The 21838-nt window shown below is 44.3% G+C and overlaps 1 protein-coding gene across 3 annotated transcripts in view; it reads left to right on the top strand.

The window, feature by feature from the left end:
• Window positions 1–21838, top strand: part of LOC135909143 (phosphate-regulating neutral endopeptidase PHEX-like) — a 220270-nt gene that overhangs the window by 57525 nt on the left and 140907 nt on the right. For all 3 annotated transcript variants that reach the window (XM_065440968.1, XM_065440978.1, XM_065440985.1), the window contains 2 exons: window positions 283–506; window positions 17450–17711. In XM_065440968.1, the coding sequence (XP_065297040.1) occupies window positions 283–506; window positions 17450–17711 (486 nt within the window). The remainder of the gene's footprint in view (window positions 1–282; window positions 507–17449; window positions 17712–21838) is intronic.

The following is a 21838-nucleotide window of genomic DNA, read 5'->3' as shown; positions in this document are numbered from 1 at the left end:
GCGGTGGCGCGTAACTACCTGTAAAGACTGGCACTACCTTTCTGGCGTTTGTTTGTTCCTTTTACCCGCCGCGGTAGTCCAAGGGTTATGACGTTGCGCTGCTGAGCTCGAGGTCGCAGGGTCAATCCTGGCCACGCCGGCTGCATTTCACTGAGGCCAACAATTTTTGGGGCAACAGCCTAGAATTTTTTTTTAATTCGTTTACCCAGTTTCCCTATATAGTGTTTACATTATATTGAATTAAATTCGACAGCAACAGAAACGTTCCTCTCTCCTTCGCAGGAAACACGAAGAACCTCTCTGTTGTCGAATACGCCGGAGAGGCCCTGCGCTACTGCCTGTCGACGTACGTAATCAAGTTGCACGACCTGACGCCCTTCTACACGCTGCTCCAAGAGTTCCCCTTCCGTTGGCCGTTCGTCGAGCTAGGAGTCCGCTTCGACATCCTCGAACTTGGCGTCTCGATGGCGCTTGGTTGGGGCATACCCGTCCTCTTCGACATAGAGGTATCAATCTGCCCCCGTTACGTTGTAAACGAAAGCGGTGGACCCAACAAATTATCGCTTGATAGAAAGTGCGTCATTGCTTACTTCAAATGTAGCACTATATTCTCCATGGTCTCTCCAAATCTTAAGCGAAGTACACATATTTCATTCATTCGTTCATTCCGCATAATGCGCTAAAGCAACATAACGTTTCAAGGTGGTACCTAAGGTCTCCTCCAGTGAGTGCACGCAAAACAAACTCTTGTTTGCAGATGTCTCTTTGTCTGCAATGTTTTCTTCAAAATTTTCATTCTCCAAGGGAATGGTAGCGTTCCATATTTTAACAAAAAAGAATTAAATTGTGGGGTTTTACGTGCCAAAACCACTTTCTTATTATGAGGCACGACGTAGTGGAGGACTCCGGAAATTTCGACCACCTGGGGTTCTTTAACGTGCACCTAAATCTAAGTACACGGGTGTTTTCGCATTTTACCCCCGTCGAAATACGGCCGCCGTGGCCGGGATTCGATCCCGCGACCTCGTGCTCAGCAGCCCAACACCATAGCCACTGAGCAACCACGAGGGGTCATATTTTAACGAATAGTTCCGTCAATATGTATTGATTAAGGCCACGCTGCTACTCGAGTGTATTCAGTACTAAGCATACTTTAAAATGATATTGGCTTGAAGCGTTTTGGCCCAACGTTCTCTTCAAACTTTCCCAGTGCAGAAACTTGATGACGATACAATGCCGGCAGCTCTTTGATCTACATATCGACCCGAGCCCACTGACTGAGGAGCCGACTCACTTATGGAATTACGCCTTCACGTTCGGAGCAGAACCTTAAGTTTTCGTGCACTTATTGCTTGGGTAGCTGCGCTCTCGAGTGTGACTGAGTGTTACGTAAATGCCACGACCACATCTGAAATGCACCCGTTGAGTGGCGTCAGTTTGGCGTACCTTGAGGAATTCATTCAGTGCCGCAACCAATTCAGCACTTTGGTTAACGTATTTGTTTTGCCAAGTCGCTGTGACAATTTATAAAAAACAATAGGAACACGTACAAAAACATTCCTGCAGAACCACTATATCGATGTTAATGCGATTAACCTTAAGCAATGTAGCGACAAACGGTACTGCCTAAGATTGAGTTGATGGGATCGACATCTAATGAACGACGAAGGTGGTATGACAACAATGGCATGAGGGCAGTGGGATCACCATTCTGACATTATGACCCCGGTTTGACTACAGCTTGATCGCGACGACATGACGGCAGTGGGATGACGACCACTGTTGCCGAAGATGGCATGAACCGAACCGCACGACGAGAGTCGGAAGACGAAGCTGGAACAACCACGACAGCCTCCCGACCACGAGCACATACCAAATGGCCCAAACTAATAGACACATCGGGTCACGGGCATGAAAACGATTAGAGAAAAGCACGGGCATCGATAACCGAAAGTGCGTGAGGTATCCTAAGAAGGCTAACCACATTAAAATTGTATTAACTAACGTTCCGGCCATGCCACGGCCGAAATATTTTGAAAGGGGCTTCCTCATACCTGCGCATATCTTTTTTTATGCTACACTGAAATCCTATCCAGAGCTGCCTTTTGGGGGTTTAAATTATATAGGGGTCTCGGCCGTTTCCTTAGTGGCTATTTCCTTGATGTGGCATCCCGAAGCAGCGATTAAGTGAGGATGCCCTTGGGTTGGAGAGATTCCCCTCTTTCCAAGAGTTGAGTCTCATAATGGTCGTGCACCTGACCGAGAGCGGGGCCGCACCTATTTATGCAGTAGTATACCCGGCAGCGGCTCTGCTTAGCGAAGGTAATACTTACTCTAGGTCCGAATTATTGGAAGCAGTAAAAAGCTATAGTGAAGTGTACGTAACGCCTGGTAGTAGTAACTGCACCTGTTGATGGCTTTTTGCCGCTTTTTTTCTTACAGTGTGCAACATATATTCCTACTACAAATTATCGCAACTATAAATTACTTCATATGAGGAATAATATTTAAGATACTTAACACAAAACACTCAATAACGTACAGGGCACGGTGGCTCCGTATAGCCATATTGCCTTGTTGCCGAGCACGAGCTCGGGTATTCGATTCCTGGCCTCGGTAAAGGTATTTCGATGCAGGCGCTGAATCCAAAACATTATCGCCCATAAATTTAAGCACACATTAAAGTCCTTTAAAGAACCCCAGATGATCGTATATAATCATAACACCTCCGCTACGCTGTCTCCCATAGAGCCTGTCAGGTGCTTTGGGACGTTAGGTGCTGTGATTTGCTTTGATTTTGAGCGATTGCTGCGACGTGTATTGTGCGATTGTGGCACGAAGGGGCATTTACCAGAAATCATCATCAACATCATCATCATTTTTACTTTCACCACTGGATACAGAAGGTGAAAAAGGAAGAGCCGGAAAAAAAGACGAAATTTGTTCGGCTTGACAAAGCTCCGGTCTCCAAGACAGGCACGGCAGCGGCTGGTTTATCAATACAATCACGCAATAAGTATGGATATAAGACTATTGTAAACCCAAGTACATGCGGATAATTTCACGTTATTACATAGAAACTAGTTACAATAAAGTTGCGTAAAATAACTCCCAGTATACAATAACAATCTAGTATCTTGCATATTATTATTTGACACACACTGAATCGCATATATCATAATGCAGAAAAAAAAAAATATATATATATATATATATATATATATATATATATATATATATATATATATATATATATATATAAACAAATTTCACAGAAATGTACAATAAACACAAGTTACTATCAGGAAACGTTCTCTTTTTAGAAATTATTTTATATACTTGCAAATATATACATCCGTTTATGTTTAAAAAGTAGAAAAAAAACCTTCATATAGGCTGCTGCTTTCAGCACAGACACCTCGTCAACGTAGCCCAGGGTGTCATCACATCCTCGAAGTTTAGAAGCACGAAGACGCCCTTTGCAGCATCGAGTTCACAACGCGAACCCTGCCACGCGGCCTGGGCACAATCACTGCAGCGGAAACCTGGATTCTAGGAATCATAGTTACAAGTGTGAACGTATAAACATAACGACAGTACATCATAAGTTCTGCGGAACTGTTAGAGAAGTTAACGATAAACATTTATAACAAGAAATCCAATATTTTAGTTTTGTTTAGAGATAACACATCAACATTTTGTTGGTTGAACTAGTTAAGCAGGGAAGGTAGTGTATGTTTAAGGCGTTGACAGCCATAATTAGTACGTGAGAAAGGGATCTGCCATGGTGCCTGGCGACGATATGAATATGTACTTCTATTTTCTTGCAAAGTTGCCAGCGTTAGGAATGAATCGAGTTTTCCCAGCATATCATTTCTATAGCTTAGTAATTTTTTGAATATATATATGTCACGAGCTGTGATTATGCTGTTTTGTTGGGAAAGCTCTTGCGAATGTGTTCGAAAAAAGAAACGTTGGCTATCACCCGAGTCGCTTTCTTTTGAAGTATTTCCAGCATTTGAATATTTTGCGCTGTAGTGTTACCCTATATAAGTGAACAGTAACTGAGGTGTGAATGGATAAGAGCATGATAAATGAGACGCTTAACTTTAAAAGGTAATGCACATCGATTCCGATTTAACACACCAACAACTTTTCGTACCTTTGAGCAAACATTACTAACGTGTTCATTCAAGGACATCTGCGCTGTGAATATTATGTCTAGGGTTTTTTGAAGACGACGTAATGTTATTTTTATACGGACCCAAAACAATATTATCTGGCAATGTAGTAGAACTTCCTGGAGCATGAAAAATAAGCAATTTGTTTTGGTTTCATTGAGAATGAGGCCGTTTGCCTTAGACGATGCTCGAAGTCTATATCAAACGGAGCTTGCTATAGGCGTTATTTCTTTTAAATATTTACCTGTAAAGAAAACAGAGCAGTCATCTGCATACGGGACAAATTTACACATACCACTTACTTCTACAATATGATTAATGTAAAACAGGAAAGGTATGGGGCCAAAGATGCTACCTTCAGGCACACCCACTGTGAAAGGTTTTATCTGCGATTTGTTCTCATTAATTTCAACAAACTGGTGTCGGCTTTCTAAATAAGATCGGATAAGTTCAAGCATTATTCCTCGGAAGCCGTATTTTTCCAGCTTTATCAGTAGCAATTTATGGTTGGCTCTATCAAATGCTTTGCTGAAGTCTAAGTATAACCCTAAAGTCAGAAGTTCTTTTTTTTTTCAGTGTTCTGTAGAATAAGGTCCTTCGGTATACTTAAAGCAGTTTCCGTAGACCGCTTTTTCTTAAACCCGTGTGGACAGTCGGTTAGCAACCTAAGTTTTTACGAAAAATTGCCAATACGTACACCAGCGGAACTTGGAACTGGAGGATGACACCACCACCAGCTCCAAGATAACCATCCGTGATATATGCGCTAATGAATAACATTGGCACGCAGCCATGCGCGGGAGAACCTTTTCGGAAGAATAGGCCGATTGCGAATTTATCTCTTATCGTGCATTATCCGTTTAAGTGAATCCACTAACGGATCTCTGCGTTTGTCAAAGACCTTTCAACGTCGGTCCCATATAGTAAGTCCAAATGGAATTACGGCCCACACACCAACGGCTGCAAACTCTCGTAAGACAAGTAGGGTGGTTTGCTGGCCGAGTTGGCACACAGTGAAGGTATGATGGTTCTAGCAAGGCGAAAAGACACCAGCGCAAGTAAAAAGAAGACAAAGGCCGAACGTTGGAATTGCCAACTATGTGTTAAACAAAAAAAAATGTTCAGTGCCGCACATGCGCAAGAAAAAAGAAAGCAAGCATTAGAAACATAAAAAATCCAACGTAAACGAACATCATCTCGGCGTGGTATCGTGTCTACTTTTAAAGTTCAAGCTCTTTGTCAGCGAATCGGACAGAAGGTTTGCACAGGCATAATTCTGGGTCCAATTTTCTGATATGGAAAGCTTGAAATAATATCGAGCCTAGGCACGGCCGCACTGGACTTTCCCCGAGTGCTGCGGACGGGTGCGAAGTATTCCGTCTGGCCGTGGCAGGGAAGCGAAATGCGCTGGTAAAGAAGCTACGTGAGGCTTTTCATGTCAGAATGTAGGGCATACATTATTAGAGAACCCCCTGTCTAACTAACTGACGAAGTCCGCGAATTTTTAAACGAGGCACTCAGTTTACCACTCAGCATCCCATAAGCAGCATCCCAGAATACGAGAGAAAAAAATTGTTTGCTCGTTGACGCAAAGTTCACCTTTCAATAAGACGGAATGTTGTACGACGACACCGGCAATACTTACATAGAAGCCGGAATATAGGTCGGACTGGTATACAGGCCGACCCAGAAGCTTTGTTTTTAAGGAAAATTAAACAAAATAAAGCTGGTATAAACCGGTAAGAAATGACCGTTGTATAAGTCGAGAATCAACTTTTTGTCACCGTTCTTTTTTTAAGTTTGACCTATATTCGGGTATTTACGGTAGCTTTAACGTCTAAATGGTACTGAAGCGTACGAACTTAGTGTCCCCTTCCATTTCAGCTCTATTAAGCCAAACAAAGATTCTGACCAGAAGAAGGGAAATCCTTATAAGAACTACAAAGGTAAACATCCAGAATTTAAGTTAGAGTGTTGGGCTAGTTGTAATTTAGACAAGAACTTGTTCCAGCACCTACGAAAAATGAAAAAACATCCAGAGACAGAAAAGAGATCCAAAAAAACAAGATCGCTATAGTCCAGCGCTCTACCGTTTCTGTCGGCCTTTTATCTCTGCACCTATATTCATTTCTCTTACGCGCTGGAGCATGTCCTTGATATATCCAGATGCAGCGATTCTCACTGGGCAGTTTGCAGAAGCCACGCGGTAAGCATGGAACACCTGAAGATCTCGCCACAAAAGTGTTTCCTCTTCACACGCCAACGTTATCGGGCTTAAGACAGGCAGTCTCGCTGATTCGAGTACCGTGGATTCTAGAAAATGAAATAATGAAAAGGAAACATTATATCCATCAAACAGAGGAAACAAATCGGCGAATTTTTACGACATTTGCCTGAGGGGGATTGACCTTATAACCTCGTAATGCACATTTACACAAGGGACGCGGGACCCATCGTTCATCCGGATCTAATATTGTCATAAGTATTTGTCATATTTGTCATATTTTCATAAGTATTTGGTAGTGGTGGCAATGTTGTTATTGTTCTCGTGCGTTCGCAACTGAATAATAAAAAAATTAAGAAAACCCAGCTACTTCCAATGCAGCTCGAACTATTTATTAGTGTTGGTTCGCGACATTATCTTCAGGTTGACAATAGTTTCAAGTGTTTCCCGACATACACTAATTTCTGGCTTTGTTTTTGTTTATACTTATACGAAACGAAAAGTAGAAAAATTTAATCATCGCTAATTGCCCAGCCAATGTGCCTACAAGGCGCAATTGTCGACGCATAAAAAAAGATCTCTTGGGGAATCCCGTCTTTCCCGTACAAAAAGACGAACTTACGATTGCAAAAGAGAGGGTAATTACTTCGGCGATTGTGTCGAAAGCATCAAGGATGATAGCACACGACGTCAACGACAGCAGTACATTACCGGTGTTTAGAGTCTCAACTCAATCTAAAAACAAATTGCGGGGTTACCACGCGGGACCACGTAATTTGTTTGGACATCCGCGTGGTAATATGAGAGAGCTTCATGTGCTGAAGCCCTTGTCAGGTTGTCACCAGCGATAAACATTGGGCGCCATCGACGCATGCGGCAACGTCCTAATGTTGCCTCGCGATGGTAATCTAATATTTCCTCCATCAAAATTTTACACAATGCAGTAGTTTTTCAACACGGGTTTCTGGCTTAGTTTTCCCTCGTCATAGTTCGATAAAATTCGCAGCGTAATGAAGCTGTAGCCTAAAGTGCTGGCGCGGTTGATAGAACCTTCACTTGGAGGGCGCTTCATACACCAGCCCACTAGTCGACCAGCCCGTAAAGCGCGCTTTCCTGCATAAAACAAAGTTGGAAGGCGCAATGCTCATGATGCAGAGCTTAAGTGCAACTACCGTCAGAATTGACGTCAGGAAAGCGGGAAAAATAATAGCAATGAAAATTCATTGGAAGAGTCTAGGCGCTGACGTTGCCTCATCTGGGAGGTCACGCTTTATCTGACTTTGTGACATCGTCTGCCGCGTGACGGCGCTTGGACTAAAACACGAAGGAAAAGAAATAGGCGGCTTAAGTGCACAAATATCAGTACCCCAAAAATCATGAACATGAAATAAAGGGAGCGGTCAAGAAAATTGGCGACCGAGTACATGGGGATTAATGATAAAAACTGGCAAGGCGAGAGAAACATAGACGGTAGATTGGATGGAAAGGGCGGAAACAACAAAAGAAGAGACCATAAAGATTTACCAATATGACAACAACTAAATCAGGAAGGGAAACCTGTACGATAACAGAAAGGCCCGTGCCTTGCTATTTCGGGACCGGGCTGGCTGTCTGAGGACAAAATACGCAAGTACATACCGGAGCAAATATTCGTAACAAGACGAGGCATATGTTTGCTGCAACAAAAGTCCGAAAAATACTCAGCCCACTGTAATGGAATGCCAAGACATTTTCCGAGGAAGACCCGTATGGAACGTCCCCTTTCTAGAAGAATGGGGATTCAAAGCGGATGGAAGCATTAACTGGTCAGCAGTTCAGATATGCAAGAGACGTTTAGACGTTTAGTGGTGAAAACAAATCAAGGAAGATTTTGATAGAACCAGGGTCCTTGCAGGCGTATACTTCTTTACAATAAAGAGATATGTTTTATGAAAGAAAGAAAAGATGAAAAAGTGATGTGAAACCCGATTCAATCAACGAGAAGAAAGGGGGGTTAACCGAGGGGCGCTATTTTTATTTGTCATCATAAGAAGCCAAGAAACACTGACACCAAGGACGACATAGGGGAATTACTTGTGCTTAATAAATGAAATGAAGAAACGATAAACTAATTGAAATGAAAGTGGATGAAAAACAACTTGCCGCAGGTGGGGAACGATCCCACAACCTTCGCATTTCGGCTGCGATGCTCTACCAATTGAGCTACCGCGGTGCCGTTTCCCCGTCCACTTTCTTGGATATTTATGTTTCCTTGTAGAACCCTGGGAGACGCTGTCAGCAGGTGCTTCGTCACATTCTCGGCAAAACCTAATGGCCGAGTGATGGCGAGGATATTGCCAGGAAGGCTGTTCCCATCTTTGGCTGCATGGAGATACATGAATACTGAAAAATTATCAGTTCGTGTATAAAAAAAAAATTGCCGTTGGTAACCGGCATGGTCAACTACGGCAGGTACGTGGTTAAAGGTTTCCTAAACAACCCCTCGGTCTTGGTGAAAAAACGCAGTCCGTGGATAGCACACGCTGCTGTGAACATCTAAGCCAAATTTTCAAATCGTTTGCGGCGTGTGGAGCTCGCGCGAGGTCGCCTTTTTCTCAAGCACTCTTTCTTCAAGGGAAGCTTTCTCCTCACTCGCTTCGAAGATGCCGGCGGATTGCATATGTCGTCATATGCAAGATTCCCTTAACGGCTGCTATCGGGTGATAACTAACATCGATCAAGAATGATGTTTGGATCAGTCCTCCTCTTCCTACTGTTCCTGTGCATATTTATTGACGAAACTTAAGGAATAGGCGGAATTAAGCGAAAATTTGCTTTCGGATGTTGATAAAAATTACGCTTGCGGAAGAAGTCGACTATCATCTGCTCACTCTCAGTGGTTAACGCCGGCGTAGGAATTAAACTTTCGTCGTTCTGCTTATGGTTATCGTACCGTTGCGACTCGCTAATTTCATTTAGTTTTGGACACCCAACTAGCCTCGAACCGCCCGAAACTTGAGATCAGGCCACACGCACGCTTGTCAGTGCAAGCTCACTCCTCGCCGTTCCTGGCTTGCGCCTCGGCAGACTTTGCTTCGTATTGAACTATTTACAGCGCTTCAAAATGCGCAAATTGGATGTGGATACTATCCGTCGGTCAAAGTGGCGCAGGCCGAAGCCTATCCGCACCACGTAGCACGGGTATAATGGGGCACGTGAGCGCGAGTGCCTACTCCAGCTTGCTCCAGCTCTGCCGTGCGCAAAACAAACGCTGTGCTGTTGTGCCATTACCACCAGCCCGGATTCCGAGTCTACAAGATGCAGAATTAATCCTGCGAGCGCCCTTTGGACAAACACGGGCCTGTGCCGAAAGGCACAGCGCCCTAATTCTCCCTTGACAAGTCAAGATGCTGAGCCGCCAAGCAGCGGTGTCCTGCGGAGAAGCATCGGCGAGCGGCATGTTCAAACGTGCAACCAAGTGCTAGACAGCCCGGCGCCGTACCTCCTTTTGCCTGGAGGTCACCGCTCACGGCAACTTTGAACCGGGTGGCCAGCGCGGTCGCTGGTTGGACCTCTCGGACGAACGTCGAGTGCTGGCTTTGTATTGGGCCGTTTGAGTGACAATGGTTTCTCGGGGCATTATAAGCCCCGACGCCGCCGCCTGGAAAACCGGATCCGCCGACCCACGGGGAGCCCAGTGCCGCTCTCAAGTGGAGTGAGATGTGCCACGCGTTGCAGTCTCGCCGGACGTCGCCGTGCGCGAACAGTCGCATTTGCTGTGAGCTCTCGGCCCCAGTACCGACCCGTTCATGTCCTGTATAATGACCTGTATATAGTGTATAAAGTCCCTTTTGTTATTCTCACCGACGCTTGACTCGGAGTCTTCGCTACCAACGCTCTGTCACGAAACGGGTGACGAGCGCTACGGGACCACCTCAAAGTCGTAACAGTGGTGGCAGCGGTGCAAAGTCGTAACAGTGCCTACGCAATACATTTGCGTGTAGCTGTGGTCTACTACGTAGAATAGATACCACGGCTTCCGCGTGGTGTCGCGACGAGCCCACTCCCTGAGCACACTGCGGTTCACTGAGGACAACCGCGTTTGGTTAAATCGGTAATAGATGCGTCTACGTGAAGATCAAAAATCAAATTGGAACTGCGCGACATGGTGACGTTCAGTAGGCAGAGCGTTGAGGGCACGCCCTATTCCACCGTAGCTTTCTCAGTGCAAGGCAGTGAAGAAGAAGCGGGAGAACCGCGAAGGGGATAAAGGACGGTCTCTGATTGCCAATACCTCCGCTTGTGCTGAACATATATTTAAGTATTTTTTTCTGCAGAGTATATCAAGAATGGTGTTATTCGACTTCGAATGCATTTTTTTACTTCTATAAAAAGTGTTTCGGGGTCCCTTTAAGGTGGCGTAAGGAGAGCTATTAAGTGATGAACATCAGTTGTGGAACACACCAAGTGTGGCGTTGGCGACAAGATAATGTTCAAAATTCAGGTTCTGCTTTGATAGCCCCATATGCCGCATTGCTTCGCAGAGCAAAACGGATTGCACACGGAGGTGCCAGCGCTGCAGCAGCATCACACGGCAGTGTTCAAGCTGGAAGAGAGCACTTTGGCCTAGTTATAGGAATGTCCAAATAGCAAAGTTCTTTTTAAGCGAATCGAATATAAATATTCGAAAAAAATTACCTCCGAATATCGAATCGGATAACGAATATTTCCAATTTCTAAAGAAGGTGAAACGTAAAGGTTTGTGTGAAGCCTGTTGAAAAATTCTTGGTGTTATTTGAAACATTTAACGTCAGGTTAACTGAGTCTTGTGAGTTACAAACAGCTGAAATTCGATCACGCATGATGCACTAACGACAATGACAGTAACTAAAAGAAAGAACGGCATTTGGTGTCAACTGATTGACGTAGAAGAATGTTGAATTTCTCGAAGGAGTTAAGCGAAATAGCACAGCAGTACACATCGCTTTAAGGTATGAAAAGATGAGACAGGCCGAATATTAGTCTGACTAAGTTGACACAACCAATTTATAGGCTGTTTATGGCGAGACATGCGATATTTCAACAACAGGAAAATACTCTACAGAACATATACTCTACAGAAGTGGTGTCCCCAATGGTTTCGCCCTGAAATTGATGTGTCTCTGTAGCATCCGTGGTTCTGATGAAGTCTGTAGTATTATTCAGAGCTGCCTCCCCTTTCATCGGTTATTCTCCCTGTAGACTCCAGCAACTGTCGTTATCCCTCGTATTAATGAGCAGAAGCAAATGCTCTACAATTTCGAACAAAGAAATTTTGAGTAGAATAAGAATCGAATAGCAAGTATTCGATTTGTTTTCACAGATTTGAATATTCATACATCCCTATTTAGTTAATATTAAGAACAGCACAAATAACCTGGACAAAAGCAGATGAGAACGCACGGCAATCGTAAATACCGGCCAGTATACTTGCCTTGCGTTCTCCCCTGTTTTTCCAGCGCTGTTCTGCACATGATTCTTGAACAATTAGTCGAGTGGTCTACCTTCCCTCACTTTCTACTGGATGGAAAAAATTAGGATTATGGGGTTTTACGTGCCAAAACCACTTTCTGATTATGCGGCACGCCGTAGTGGGACTCCGCAAATTTTGACCACCTGGGGTTCTTTAACATGCACCTAAATCTGAGTACACAGGTGTTTTCGCATTTCACCTCCATCGAAATGCAGCCGCCGTGGCCGGCATTTGATCCCGCGACCTCGTGATCAGCAGCCCAACACCATAGCCATTGAGCAACCATGGCGGGTTCTCCTGGATGCATCTTGAAACTGTAAAGCGCACAATGACGAGAACGAAGAGAGCGGACAGGATGAGGCGCTTTCTTCCCACTCTCTTCGTTCTCGTCTTTGGGCGCTTTACAGTTTCAAGATGCAAGTAAACCAACCAGCCCAGTTATCCATTATGTTACAGTATGTTCCCCGGCATGTCTAGGTTCTGTCGCAAGTTTCCAGTCTTTCAGGGTAATTGGTTAGGGTGTCTCCAATTGTTCTGGCGGCATGTACGGGCATAACGTTAGAGGTAGCGTACTGCTACTCTTAAATACAGTTCTGCTCATAGTTACCGGGATCAGCTGCTTCAGTGACGCCGAAGCACAATTCTTAGTTCCTCGCACTGTTCTAGCGAATGAAGACTGCCGCTAATAAAGCTAATGAAAGTCTTATTTCTTATAGTAAGTATATTTGCAGCTGATCCTGGGATATCTTACTGCCCTCCTTTCTAAATGTAACAGCGCAAGTGTCGTTCAATAAAACTATCTGTCAACAGAACACCCTTTTCCTTGATCTCCATATATTCCCGGGGAAGTCTCCTTCCTTCAAGCACCACTTATTTCATGTATACGCACGTGTTCCATATAAAACACTCGGCGGAAACATATTTCTCGCCACGCTAATTGGAGTACAAACACATTGCACAAATGCCTCCGCCGTTCGGCGTGCTTATTCAATGACACATACCGTTCCTTGAGAACCGCGCCGATTTATCTTTTGTGATACGAACGATCGCCGCGAGAAGGCTGCCTAATTTATGACGCTACATATGTACTTCGCTTTGTTCGAACGCACCTTATCATCTATCATGTGGTTTTGACTCATGTTTTGTCATTTTCTTTATTGAAACAAATACTGAGGTGTGTCTTGCATGCGTAATTTGATGGAGATAGGTACCTTTCGCTTCTACTCGTGGAATGGTTTTCTGTAGACTCTTTTGTCGACGGAGACGAGGAAATCCCGAGATCTGAGTCATTACAGCTACGCTGTAAAGGAAAAAGAAAAAGGGAAACAAGGTGTCTGTTTTTGTCACGCGACTTCCTTTTGAATTCGGCGTCCAGTTTTGTAAGCAGCCTCGTACTACAAAAAAAGTTATACAGTACCAAGGAGGTACCGATAAGGAGTAAAATAACATAACTGCAGTCAAAGAATGTTTACACGGAAGCTAATGAACTCGTCCGTCTTGTAAACTATGCGACTATATACTACAGTGAGCCAGTGTCACACAGGTGCCATGGGTTGTTCTACCACTGAAGACACGAGGAACTGTCCAAAGCGTGTTGCCCCAATTTCTGTACAGCGAACCTTTCGCCACCCAGCTTCTGTCTCTGACCAGTGACGAGCGCTACTCGGGAGGAAGAGCTGTCAAGCTACGATTGAATGTTATGACTGACTAACACCGACAAGAGTATCACCTCTATATCAGCAAAGTTTGACGCGGGTTCCTTTAGCTGCCTTTGTTCTCGGCAGTCCGTGAACGACACGCTGGTGCAAAACCTTGAAGGTGTCATTGTTGCTTTAGCAGATGCCGGAAAGTTGAGCAATAGGGTAAGCAACGTTGGAAGATGGAAATGCAAAGTCTCTCGAAGCTTCGGCCTCCACTTGCTGACCAGAGTTACCGACAAACTGCAATGAAATTTCACTCGGACTATAAAGTCGTTATAAAACAGTAGTGCATATAGACTATTAAAGCAATCTTGGCAGGGCTGGCAACTGCCCAATTGTCTTATTAACAGCTGTTAAATATAGCGCGTAAGCAAACTACGTGCGCTCCTGGTGAATAGCAGATGCCGCGTAAATACCAGCACGTCGCCTCCAAGATGGTCGGCGCATCGTGGGCGTCGCCTAACCTCCGAGGTCATATTCAGTGGCTACGCTGGTTCCCAACGGTCTAGCTTGTACGTAATTTCTGGCCAGTGGTAATGGCGTTGTTCTCTCTCGCTCTCTCTCTCATTTTTCGGTTTCGGTATCGGAAACATTTAGTTTTGCGAGATTTCCGCTGCACGAAGGTTGTTCTACCTTGCACTTGAAACTGGGCTTTTTACGTGGTTTTAAGTGTCATCGCGTGCAGGTGCAGAAAGCTTCTATGCTGTTTGCCTACAACGGTAACTTGAGGTTATTCAAGAAACTGCCACCTCGCGCTGAGGCTGCTCGGAGCTTGCGACATTGTATTCTGACCCCAAGCAACCGAGTTGAGCATTAGCGAGATGCTGGAAACATTTGATGCTGTAACCTTCGACGATATCTACCTTTCACAGTAAAGCTGTTAGCCTCTAGTTGGTCGGGATTTTTCGTGGCCTGCTCACCCATGAGCCGGCTGCTGGAAAGGTGGTTTATGTATGAATTTCCGCGTAACCTAATTATGTTTTCTAATATATTCGAATTACAATCCAATGCTATCATGTTTGTAGAATGTGTGTAAGTCATATTTTACGAATTTTGTGACAGTTTCCTTTAAGAAATTCAATAACTTCAATAACGCAGTCGCGCCCGGCCGAGGGCTTACAAGGATGCGGATGGCCTTCTAACGGCAGCTGAAAACGGGCTTTGCCTTTCAGTGTCCGCATAACAGAATTATGGTTTCTCGTATATTCGTATATATTACAATCCGAAGCGATCACTTCTGCAGGTCGTGTGTAAGCCGTATCTTTACGCATTTCCTTAGGCAATTTACTTTAAACGACAATTTAGTTAAGTATGGCCCTTGCGCTTGGCGGCCGGCCAAGAAGAATGAGGATGTATGCTGCACTTCCGCACACGCGCGTGCGCGGTGGACGTACGCCGCTTGTGGTGGTGGTGAATGTGTAACGTTGTCTGACGTCAGTTAGGGTGGTGGTAGTTTTCTAACATCCGCACCAGCTTCCCTGTACATCCATTTCCACAGGGTGGAATGGTGGTGGAAGTTTGTGGGTTGTTTATTGTTTAATTATTGTCTCCAAGATTGCTGAATGCGATGTCACATTAAAATTTATAGTGGGTTGCTAGGCGTGTCAGACTTAGAGTGCGCATACAAACTCATTGAATTAGCTCAGAAAGTGCATTGGTGCAACTTTTGCGCTTCACCAGATATGCTAGTGGTGGTGTTCCCAATATTTGTGCAGTCTAAAAAGATAACGAAGAAGCCAAATAACGGCAGGTAAATATAGTAGAAGTGAAAGTAGGGGGTCTCGTGCCTTGAAAGCTAAGTAGTGGTTAAGAACCTATCAGTTGATTTAGATTAAGTGAAACTTTCTTGCATCACGTTGAAACATAAGTACAGCACATTGTTCACGTTGCGTATCGACAAGAAACGCTAACAATGTGGTCGAGGATTATGCTGCTCAATATGGGAAGTCGTCACATAAAGCGACGTTGCGGGCATAAATTTGATCGTAACTCCCTGCTCATATTTTGTTTCATGCAAAAGCGTCAAAGGACTCGCCACGGTGGCTTAATGGCTTTGGTGATGCGCTGCTAAGCACGAGGTCGCGGGATTGAATCCCGGCCGCGGCGGCCACGTACATTTCGATGGAGGCGAAATGCAAAGACGCCCGTGTCTCGTTGACTGGAGGCAGGTTAAAGAATTTCAAGTGTTTAGAATTAATCTGGAGTCCCCCACTACGGCATGCCTCCTAATCAAATGGAGGTTTTTATATGTATAAACCCAAAATTCGCTCATTCAAGGGTCAAACGGCCCATTGAACGAGAAAGCCGGCGGCGTCTGTAGCAGCTAAACTTCCCATTGGCTGCGATGCCACGTCACAGGTGCGCCTCGCGCGCTCCTTTGTTATCCGCGTGTTCGTTGTCCACGTAAGCTCTTGCCATGCGTTCTAACTGCACCTCGGTAACGCCAGATCAAAACGCGCCAAACGTCTCACCGCGCTGGCTTGGCCGGGAGGAGTCCATAACTAGAAGGACCGCTCAGCGGCGTTCAATTGGACAATAATGCTTTCGCATTCACAACTCTTAAGAAGTGCTTCTGTTCTCGTATTTTTCTTTTCTTTTCTATCCGGTAAATGTGTGTTCTCAACGGCTATACTGCATGGTCGGGATGGAATTCATCATGTTTGGTCGCTCAGCACTGCATTAAAGGACATTGGATGGATGGAATACGCAAAGAGACCGAGTTTACAGATCCCTAAAGTTCATATTCGTGCCTCTATGCGGGAGCGCAAGACCAACTTATCACTTCCTGTCTTTCTTTTTCTTTTCTTGCAAGCCTAGATAGGCCTACACAGGACGAGGTTAACAAAGTAAACGTAGAGCTCTGAGTGCTTAAGACCTCAATGCAGTTTTATTGAACGCAGCTTTCGAACAAAATATAGGTATTCTCAAGAATGTGAAGATTTGGATTGATCAGTAGTGGCACAAGAAGAGATGCCTCAGCAGAGAGCCCGCGTTCCGACAAGGAGACCTGTTTTTTTTTTGCTTCTTCTTCTTCTTTTCTTCGTTATATTAGAGTTTTACGTGCCAGAACCATGATTTGCTTGTCAGTCACGCTCTACAGTGGAGGACTCCGAAATACGTTTGCACCCTGAGGGTCTTTAACGAGCACCCAATGCATAGCAAGCGGACGTTTTTGCATTTCGCCCCCAGCGAAATGCGGCCTCCATGGACGGCATTTGATCCAGCGACCTCGTGCTTAACAGCGCAACGCCGTACAGGCTAAGCCACCACGGCGGATCTGGGACACGTCTTCAGGTTTTCTCCGTCCTAAAATTCCCCTCGTGCCGCCACTCTTAATATAGGCAGCTTTCAGTGATGTTTCTTCTTTTTTTATACAGAGACTTTTCATGAGCTTGATCGATGCAAGTAATATTATAAAATGGGTATGAAGAGGGAATAATAAGGGAACGCTGAAACTATAACGTATAAAGGGGAAGAATGTGCTATGGCAGCATTGCAGTGCCTGCAATCATAATCGCACCAAATAGCGGTAATAATCTCGCCTCTGCTATTTGAACATGATTAATTAGACTTCTACCCCAGTATTCAGCGTATTTCAGTACAGCATCAAAGAAGACGGTGCAAGAGGGAAAGAGCCGAGCCGTTCACTTGTCCAGGGTCAATATGGGCCTGTGGTCACTAAGCAGTTAATACGCTATAGATGTTCGTAAAAACAGGGGCAAGCCAATCTTACTTGCGACTATATCATTATCAAAAGCGGCTGGTAAATATGACAAACTATTCCCAGTACTACGAAGAGCTTTGTGAATTCCGCCTCTGTTTATTAACCCGACCCTGTATCGGCTTGGCGCAGGTGACCACTGACCTCCGCACAGACAACAAGACCATCCTGCGCTTGACCAGGAGTGATCCCTTGCTCGAATGGATCAGCCAGTGGTTCAACAAGGGCGGCCCAAGCCTTTGGTTTGCAGAGTTGCCACGCACTTTTGACCCGTTCATCGACTACAAGAGCATCGCGGCCAGGGTGGTCGAGCCTAGCGTGGAAGCGCTCATGCTGCTCCTGTCCAGGAAGAACGCCGACGAGATCGCCAAGCCAGCCTACGTCAGGCTCGGAGGTGAGCGCTCGCGTCACCTACGTGCGAGTTGACGTCTATACAGCGCTGTTGAAGAAAGCCTTCCCCCAGAGACCACAATTTTGGGAGACTCCTCTGATTCATTCATTTCATATCGTCTGTGTCACCGAGTGGCCAATCCTGGCGATAACGAGGCCGCACCTTCAGGTGAGCCCATGATGGACAAAAAAATAAACAAGGAAAATAATTGGTGCAAAAATAAAAAATTATTAAAGTTTCTATTAAAGGACGAATTTTTTAACATTTCTTTTAATTTTTTATTGTCTGTACGCTTTGACATTGGCTCTTACGACGTGTCGCCTCCGTTATCGCTGGGGATGGCGTTATTCAGATACAGCATAATGGATGATAAGAGATCAGTAGAACTTTAGGGAGGAAAATGTCTTACAAAAAGCAGGTTAATGTACCATTCTATTACAATGCTATTTCTTTTCCCGCTTCGTCAGTGGTCGGAGCGGTGCTCCGCCCACGCGATCACCGGAACCGCCCGGCCGTAAACGGTAGGTGATAAAGAACAGAACTGAATCAAGAGAAATGAATGCCTAGATAATACCGGCTGAGGACGTACTTGCAAGGGTGCTGCGCGGAAACATATATATAGAGAGAGAAAGACAAAACGCGAGGACCGAAAAGCACAAGTCTTCGTGTATCGCACCATGGACTCTATCCTCAAACCTTTCTTACGCAACAGGCTCCCTCTCCCCAAGTCTACATAATGGCACGGACAGAGACACGTTCTTCTCTCTCACTATGCTTTGCCTGACCCCATTATTTTCTCAAGCCCTGTCTTTCGCTTAATTTTCGCAAGTACATTTCCTCATCGAACTATCTTGTAAGTTCCATGACGTAAAGAGCAGGTATTTTTTCCCACAACCGGTGGCGGCACATGCCACGCTTACGAATGTACTTGGTTTTCTATAAATACAGAACAAACTAAGCGAAGTTCATCTTTTCTTAAATTGCAGCATATTTGAAAGCGCCGTTTAAAAGATAGCAAAGTGAGGAATGTGAAGAAAAACACATATGTGATCAATTCGAGTGCTAAACTCATTAAACACAATACAACGTCGTTCGCGTTATGTTAAAGTAGAAGGTTCCAATCCTATAAACAGAAAGCAGTAAATAAATAACGTTTCCCGTTGTATAAAACGAGACATAGTAAGCTGCGCTGCAAACAGCATCCTTAATGAAAAAGTCGCATTGCGAAAGACACGGTTGATACGTGTGAATTTTTTATGGAAAAAGAAGGAAAGATAAGTAATTAAAGTTCTCCCAACTTTTGGCGTAATTGCATTTTCGACGCGCAGTTTTCGAACTTCTGCACGCGTGAGGACACGAAAGTATGACAAACTATGCGCTAGATTCATTTCAGTGTCCAGCTATGGCCTCGTTCAGAAGTTCACAGCACCATTTACTACTTAAATAGGAAAACCCTCCAGGGAAGCGCGGTTCATATTTTTCTTCCGGCAAAAGAAAAAGATCTTCAGAACATCCCAGATAGGCAAATATCGGGACCTCTGCAAATGAAGAAACCTTTGTGTTTGTCTTCGAAATTTTTGTCGTAGTTCGTGTGGAGCCTAACCTACAAAATGAACTCATTTCATAATGTCAGGACACGTGTTTATCGCGAAGCCTGCGCAAATACTTCAGCCAGGTTTTATACTAACTTAGGGTTTTGGCTGCGCAAATATTTCGTTCGTCGCGAATGCTGTTAGGCTGCCTAACTTGTACAATATACAGGAAAGCAATCTTCGTAATATATAGCCTCCGATTCGCAGTCTGAACAGACGGAGGACTTCTCACTTTATTCAATATCGTGGTTAGTCTCAACGGTGATAAGACAAGAAGTGCTCTAAAAACGCAGTGTTGAGGATTTCGTTTTTTTTTATTTAGTGACATACGTGCATGCCTCATGCTAGGCTTCTATTTTTTTTTTTCTAACTCTGAGAGGGCAGTTTGTCCTGCTAACGAGATAACACTCGAGCAGTCAACCATGCCTCGAAGTGGAAATGCGAACGCGAAAGTACTGTAAAAATATTAGGGTATGGAATTCTCAAGCATGTGCACGGTATATTTTCGCATTTCTCATTGGAGCTTATGTATAGGACAAACATTTATATGTAGAGCAAGCAACCCCACCCACACTTCAAAAATGAGAAGACCTCATGTGTCAAGGTAGCTCTAAAGCTTGTTTAAGTTGTTCCTTGAATCTGGCTATACGTTTCTCTAATTACTGGCACCGTTTCCAGCTTTTCATATTTGACTGCTGAGAAAAAAATTGCTGGCTCTCTCGTAATTGAGAGTAGATAGAAGCATGAAATGGCAACCGGCAAAGCATAATGGTTGGAGATGATACTAGCCACAACCTTAAAATGAATATAGTGCATATTCGCAACGGCACACCACACCACGCCGTACTATGGCCTGGTACATATGGACGCTGTCCAGCTAGAAGAAGAAAACCGGCTGAAGACGGCAAGATAGGCGGTGAAAGATGGCAGGGAGACATTGCACACTGCCCAGCTAGAACAAGAAAAGCATGTGAAGGAGGCGCCATGCAGCGTGGCGCGATCTCTCGAGGCGACGCAAAACCCGTGCCGCGCAACTCACGGACCGCTGGCGTTGAAAAGAGCACAGTTAACCCTGACCCAGCGCCAAAAGATGAGAATGAAGTGTATCATGCCCTGTATCTGCCTTTTGAACGTCGCTATTCAAAATGACGAATCAAACTTCAGCCTACTGGAAGTTGCAGCTTGAGTGACATTGTGAACAAACGTTAGGGAAAACTCGGAAGTAACATTTTTTGTAACTTGTTTGGACAGTAAAAAGCGTATGGAATGTTGTCCTGTACAAAGGGTTGGGAGCCAGAGACCGCATTTTCTTTAGTTTTGACTGGTTGCCCATATGATCCCGTTTTGTTCTCGCAACTTGTGCGGATGTTCTCGTTAGAGTGTCCGGATATGGCTTTTGGCTCAAGGTCATTTGTAGGTCACCGACAACGGGAGCTAAAAGCATGTCATGCTTTAACAAGAATATGGCCGTTGACGTCAGAGCTGACAGAAGGCCTTGTAACTGTCGTATGACATCTCGCTTCGAATGACTGTCATGAAAGTGCAGGAATGATGGTAATGCTTTGTTTTTTTCATCACAATATTTCCGCGTTCATGCTCTCTCGCTATGCTCTACACGCCTAGCCGATCTCATGAACATGGTACCATTACTTACGATCGAAAATCCGTTCGAAAGTGCGAGCGAAGTTTGAATTATCGGAGCATGGAAACGCTGAAATTTCGGGGGCTTTTTTGACAAGTAAAAAGCGATTTTCGATGAAACTATAGCGTTGACTGGTATAATCCCAGGTATTTCCCAAATAAAAAATTCTTGAGAAAGCATTACAATACAATTGCTCAATGTTGAATATTGCATAGAAAATTCATTGCGAGTTCGTTAGGATATCATTGGGTAATGTTTTCAGGGTTCTTGAATACTGCCACTGAAATTTCATTGAAACACGATTGTGTGTCTCAGTGTTAAGTAACCATTGTTGTTAAATTACCATTCGAAATCCGTTGTACTTAGTTCATTGTGTTCGTTTTCTTGAATTGTTGTTGAGTTATCGTTTGTGCGGTAATGAAATGATGTAGTAATGTTGACCTGTTTAGTCATTATTGTCACATCACTGGAAGTACATTGTAGTCCAGTTGAATTTGCACTGAGATTTCAAAACTCGCCTCTGAAATATCACTGATAATTCGTTGAGCTAGTTAATTTTTAATCATTTAATTTTGAAATTCGTTTGCTATTCACACTTGCATCTCCCTATGCCTGCTCATAACTTTCCCTATCATGAACAAAAGCAAACAAGAAACTGACCTGTTTCAGGCACGGACATTTGCACTAAAGATGCGTGCACGTGAAACATAAGAGTACATAAGGTACAAGTGCATTGAACCTGAGCCTACAGCGCTCTTAACAGTGTAAATACATCTGACAATAATATACATTTGAACTCAATGAGAACAATCATTCTGAGCTTCTTTTGTGACATGTTTATGACTAGAAGGCAAAGGACTAAAAACGCACAGCTTAAGCATAACCTTGTAACAACC

Source organism: Dermacentor albipictus, chromosome 1 (assembly GCF_038994185.2).
Source record: "Dermacentor albipictus isolate Rhodes 1998 colony chromosome 1, USDA_Dalb.pri_finalv2, whole genome shotgun sequence".
In the NCBI taxonomy this organism is placed as follows: Eukaryota; Metazoa; Arthropoda; class Arachnida; order Ixodida; family Ixodidae; genus Dermacentor; species Dermacentor albipictus.
Note: the sequence above shows the minus strand (reverse complement) of the source record. Positions and strands in the feature narration are given on the sequence as shown.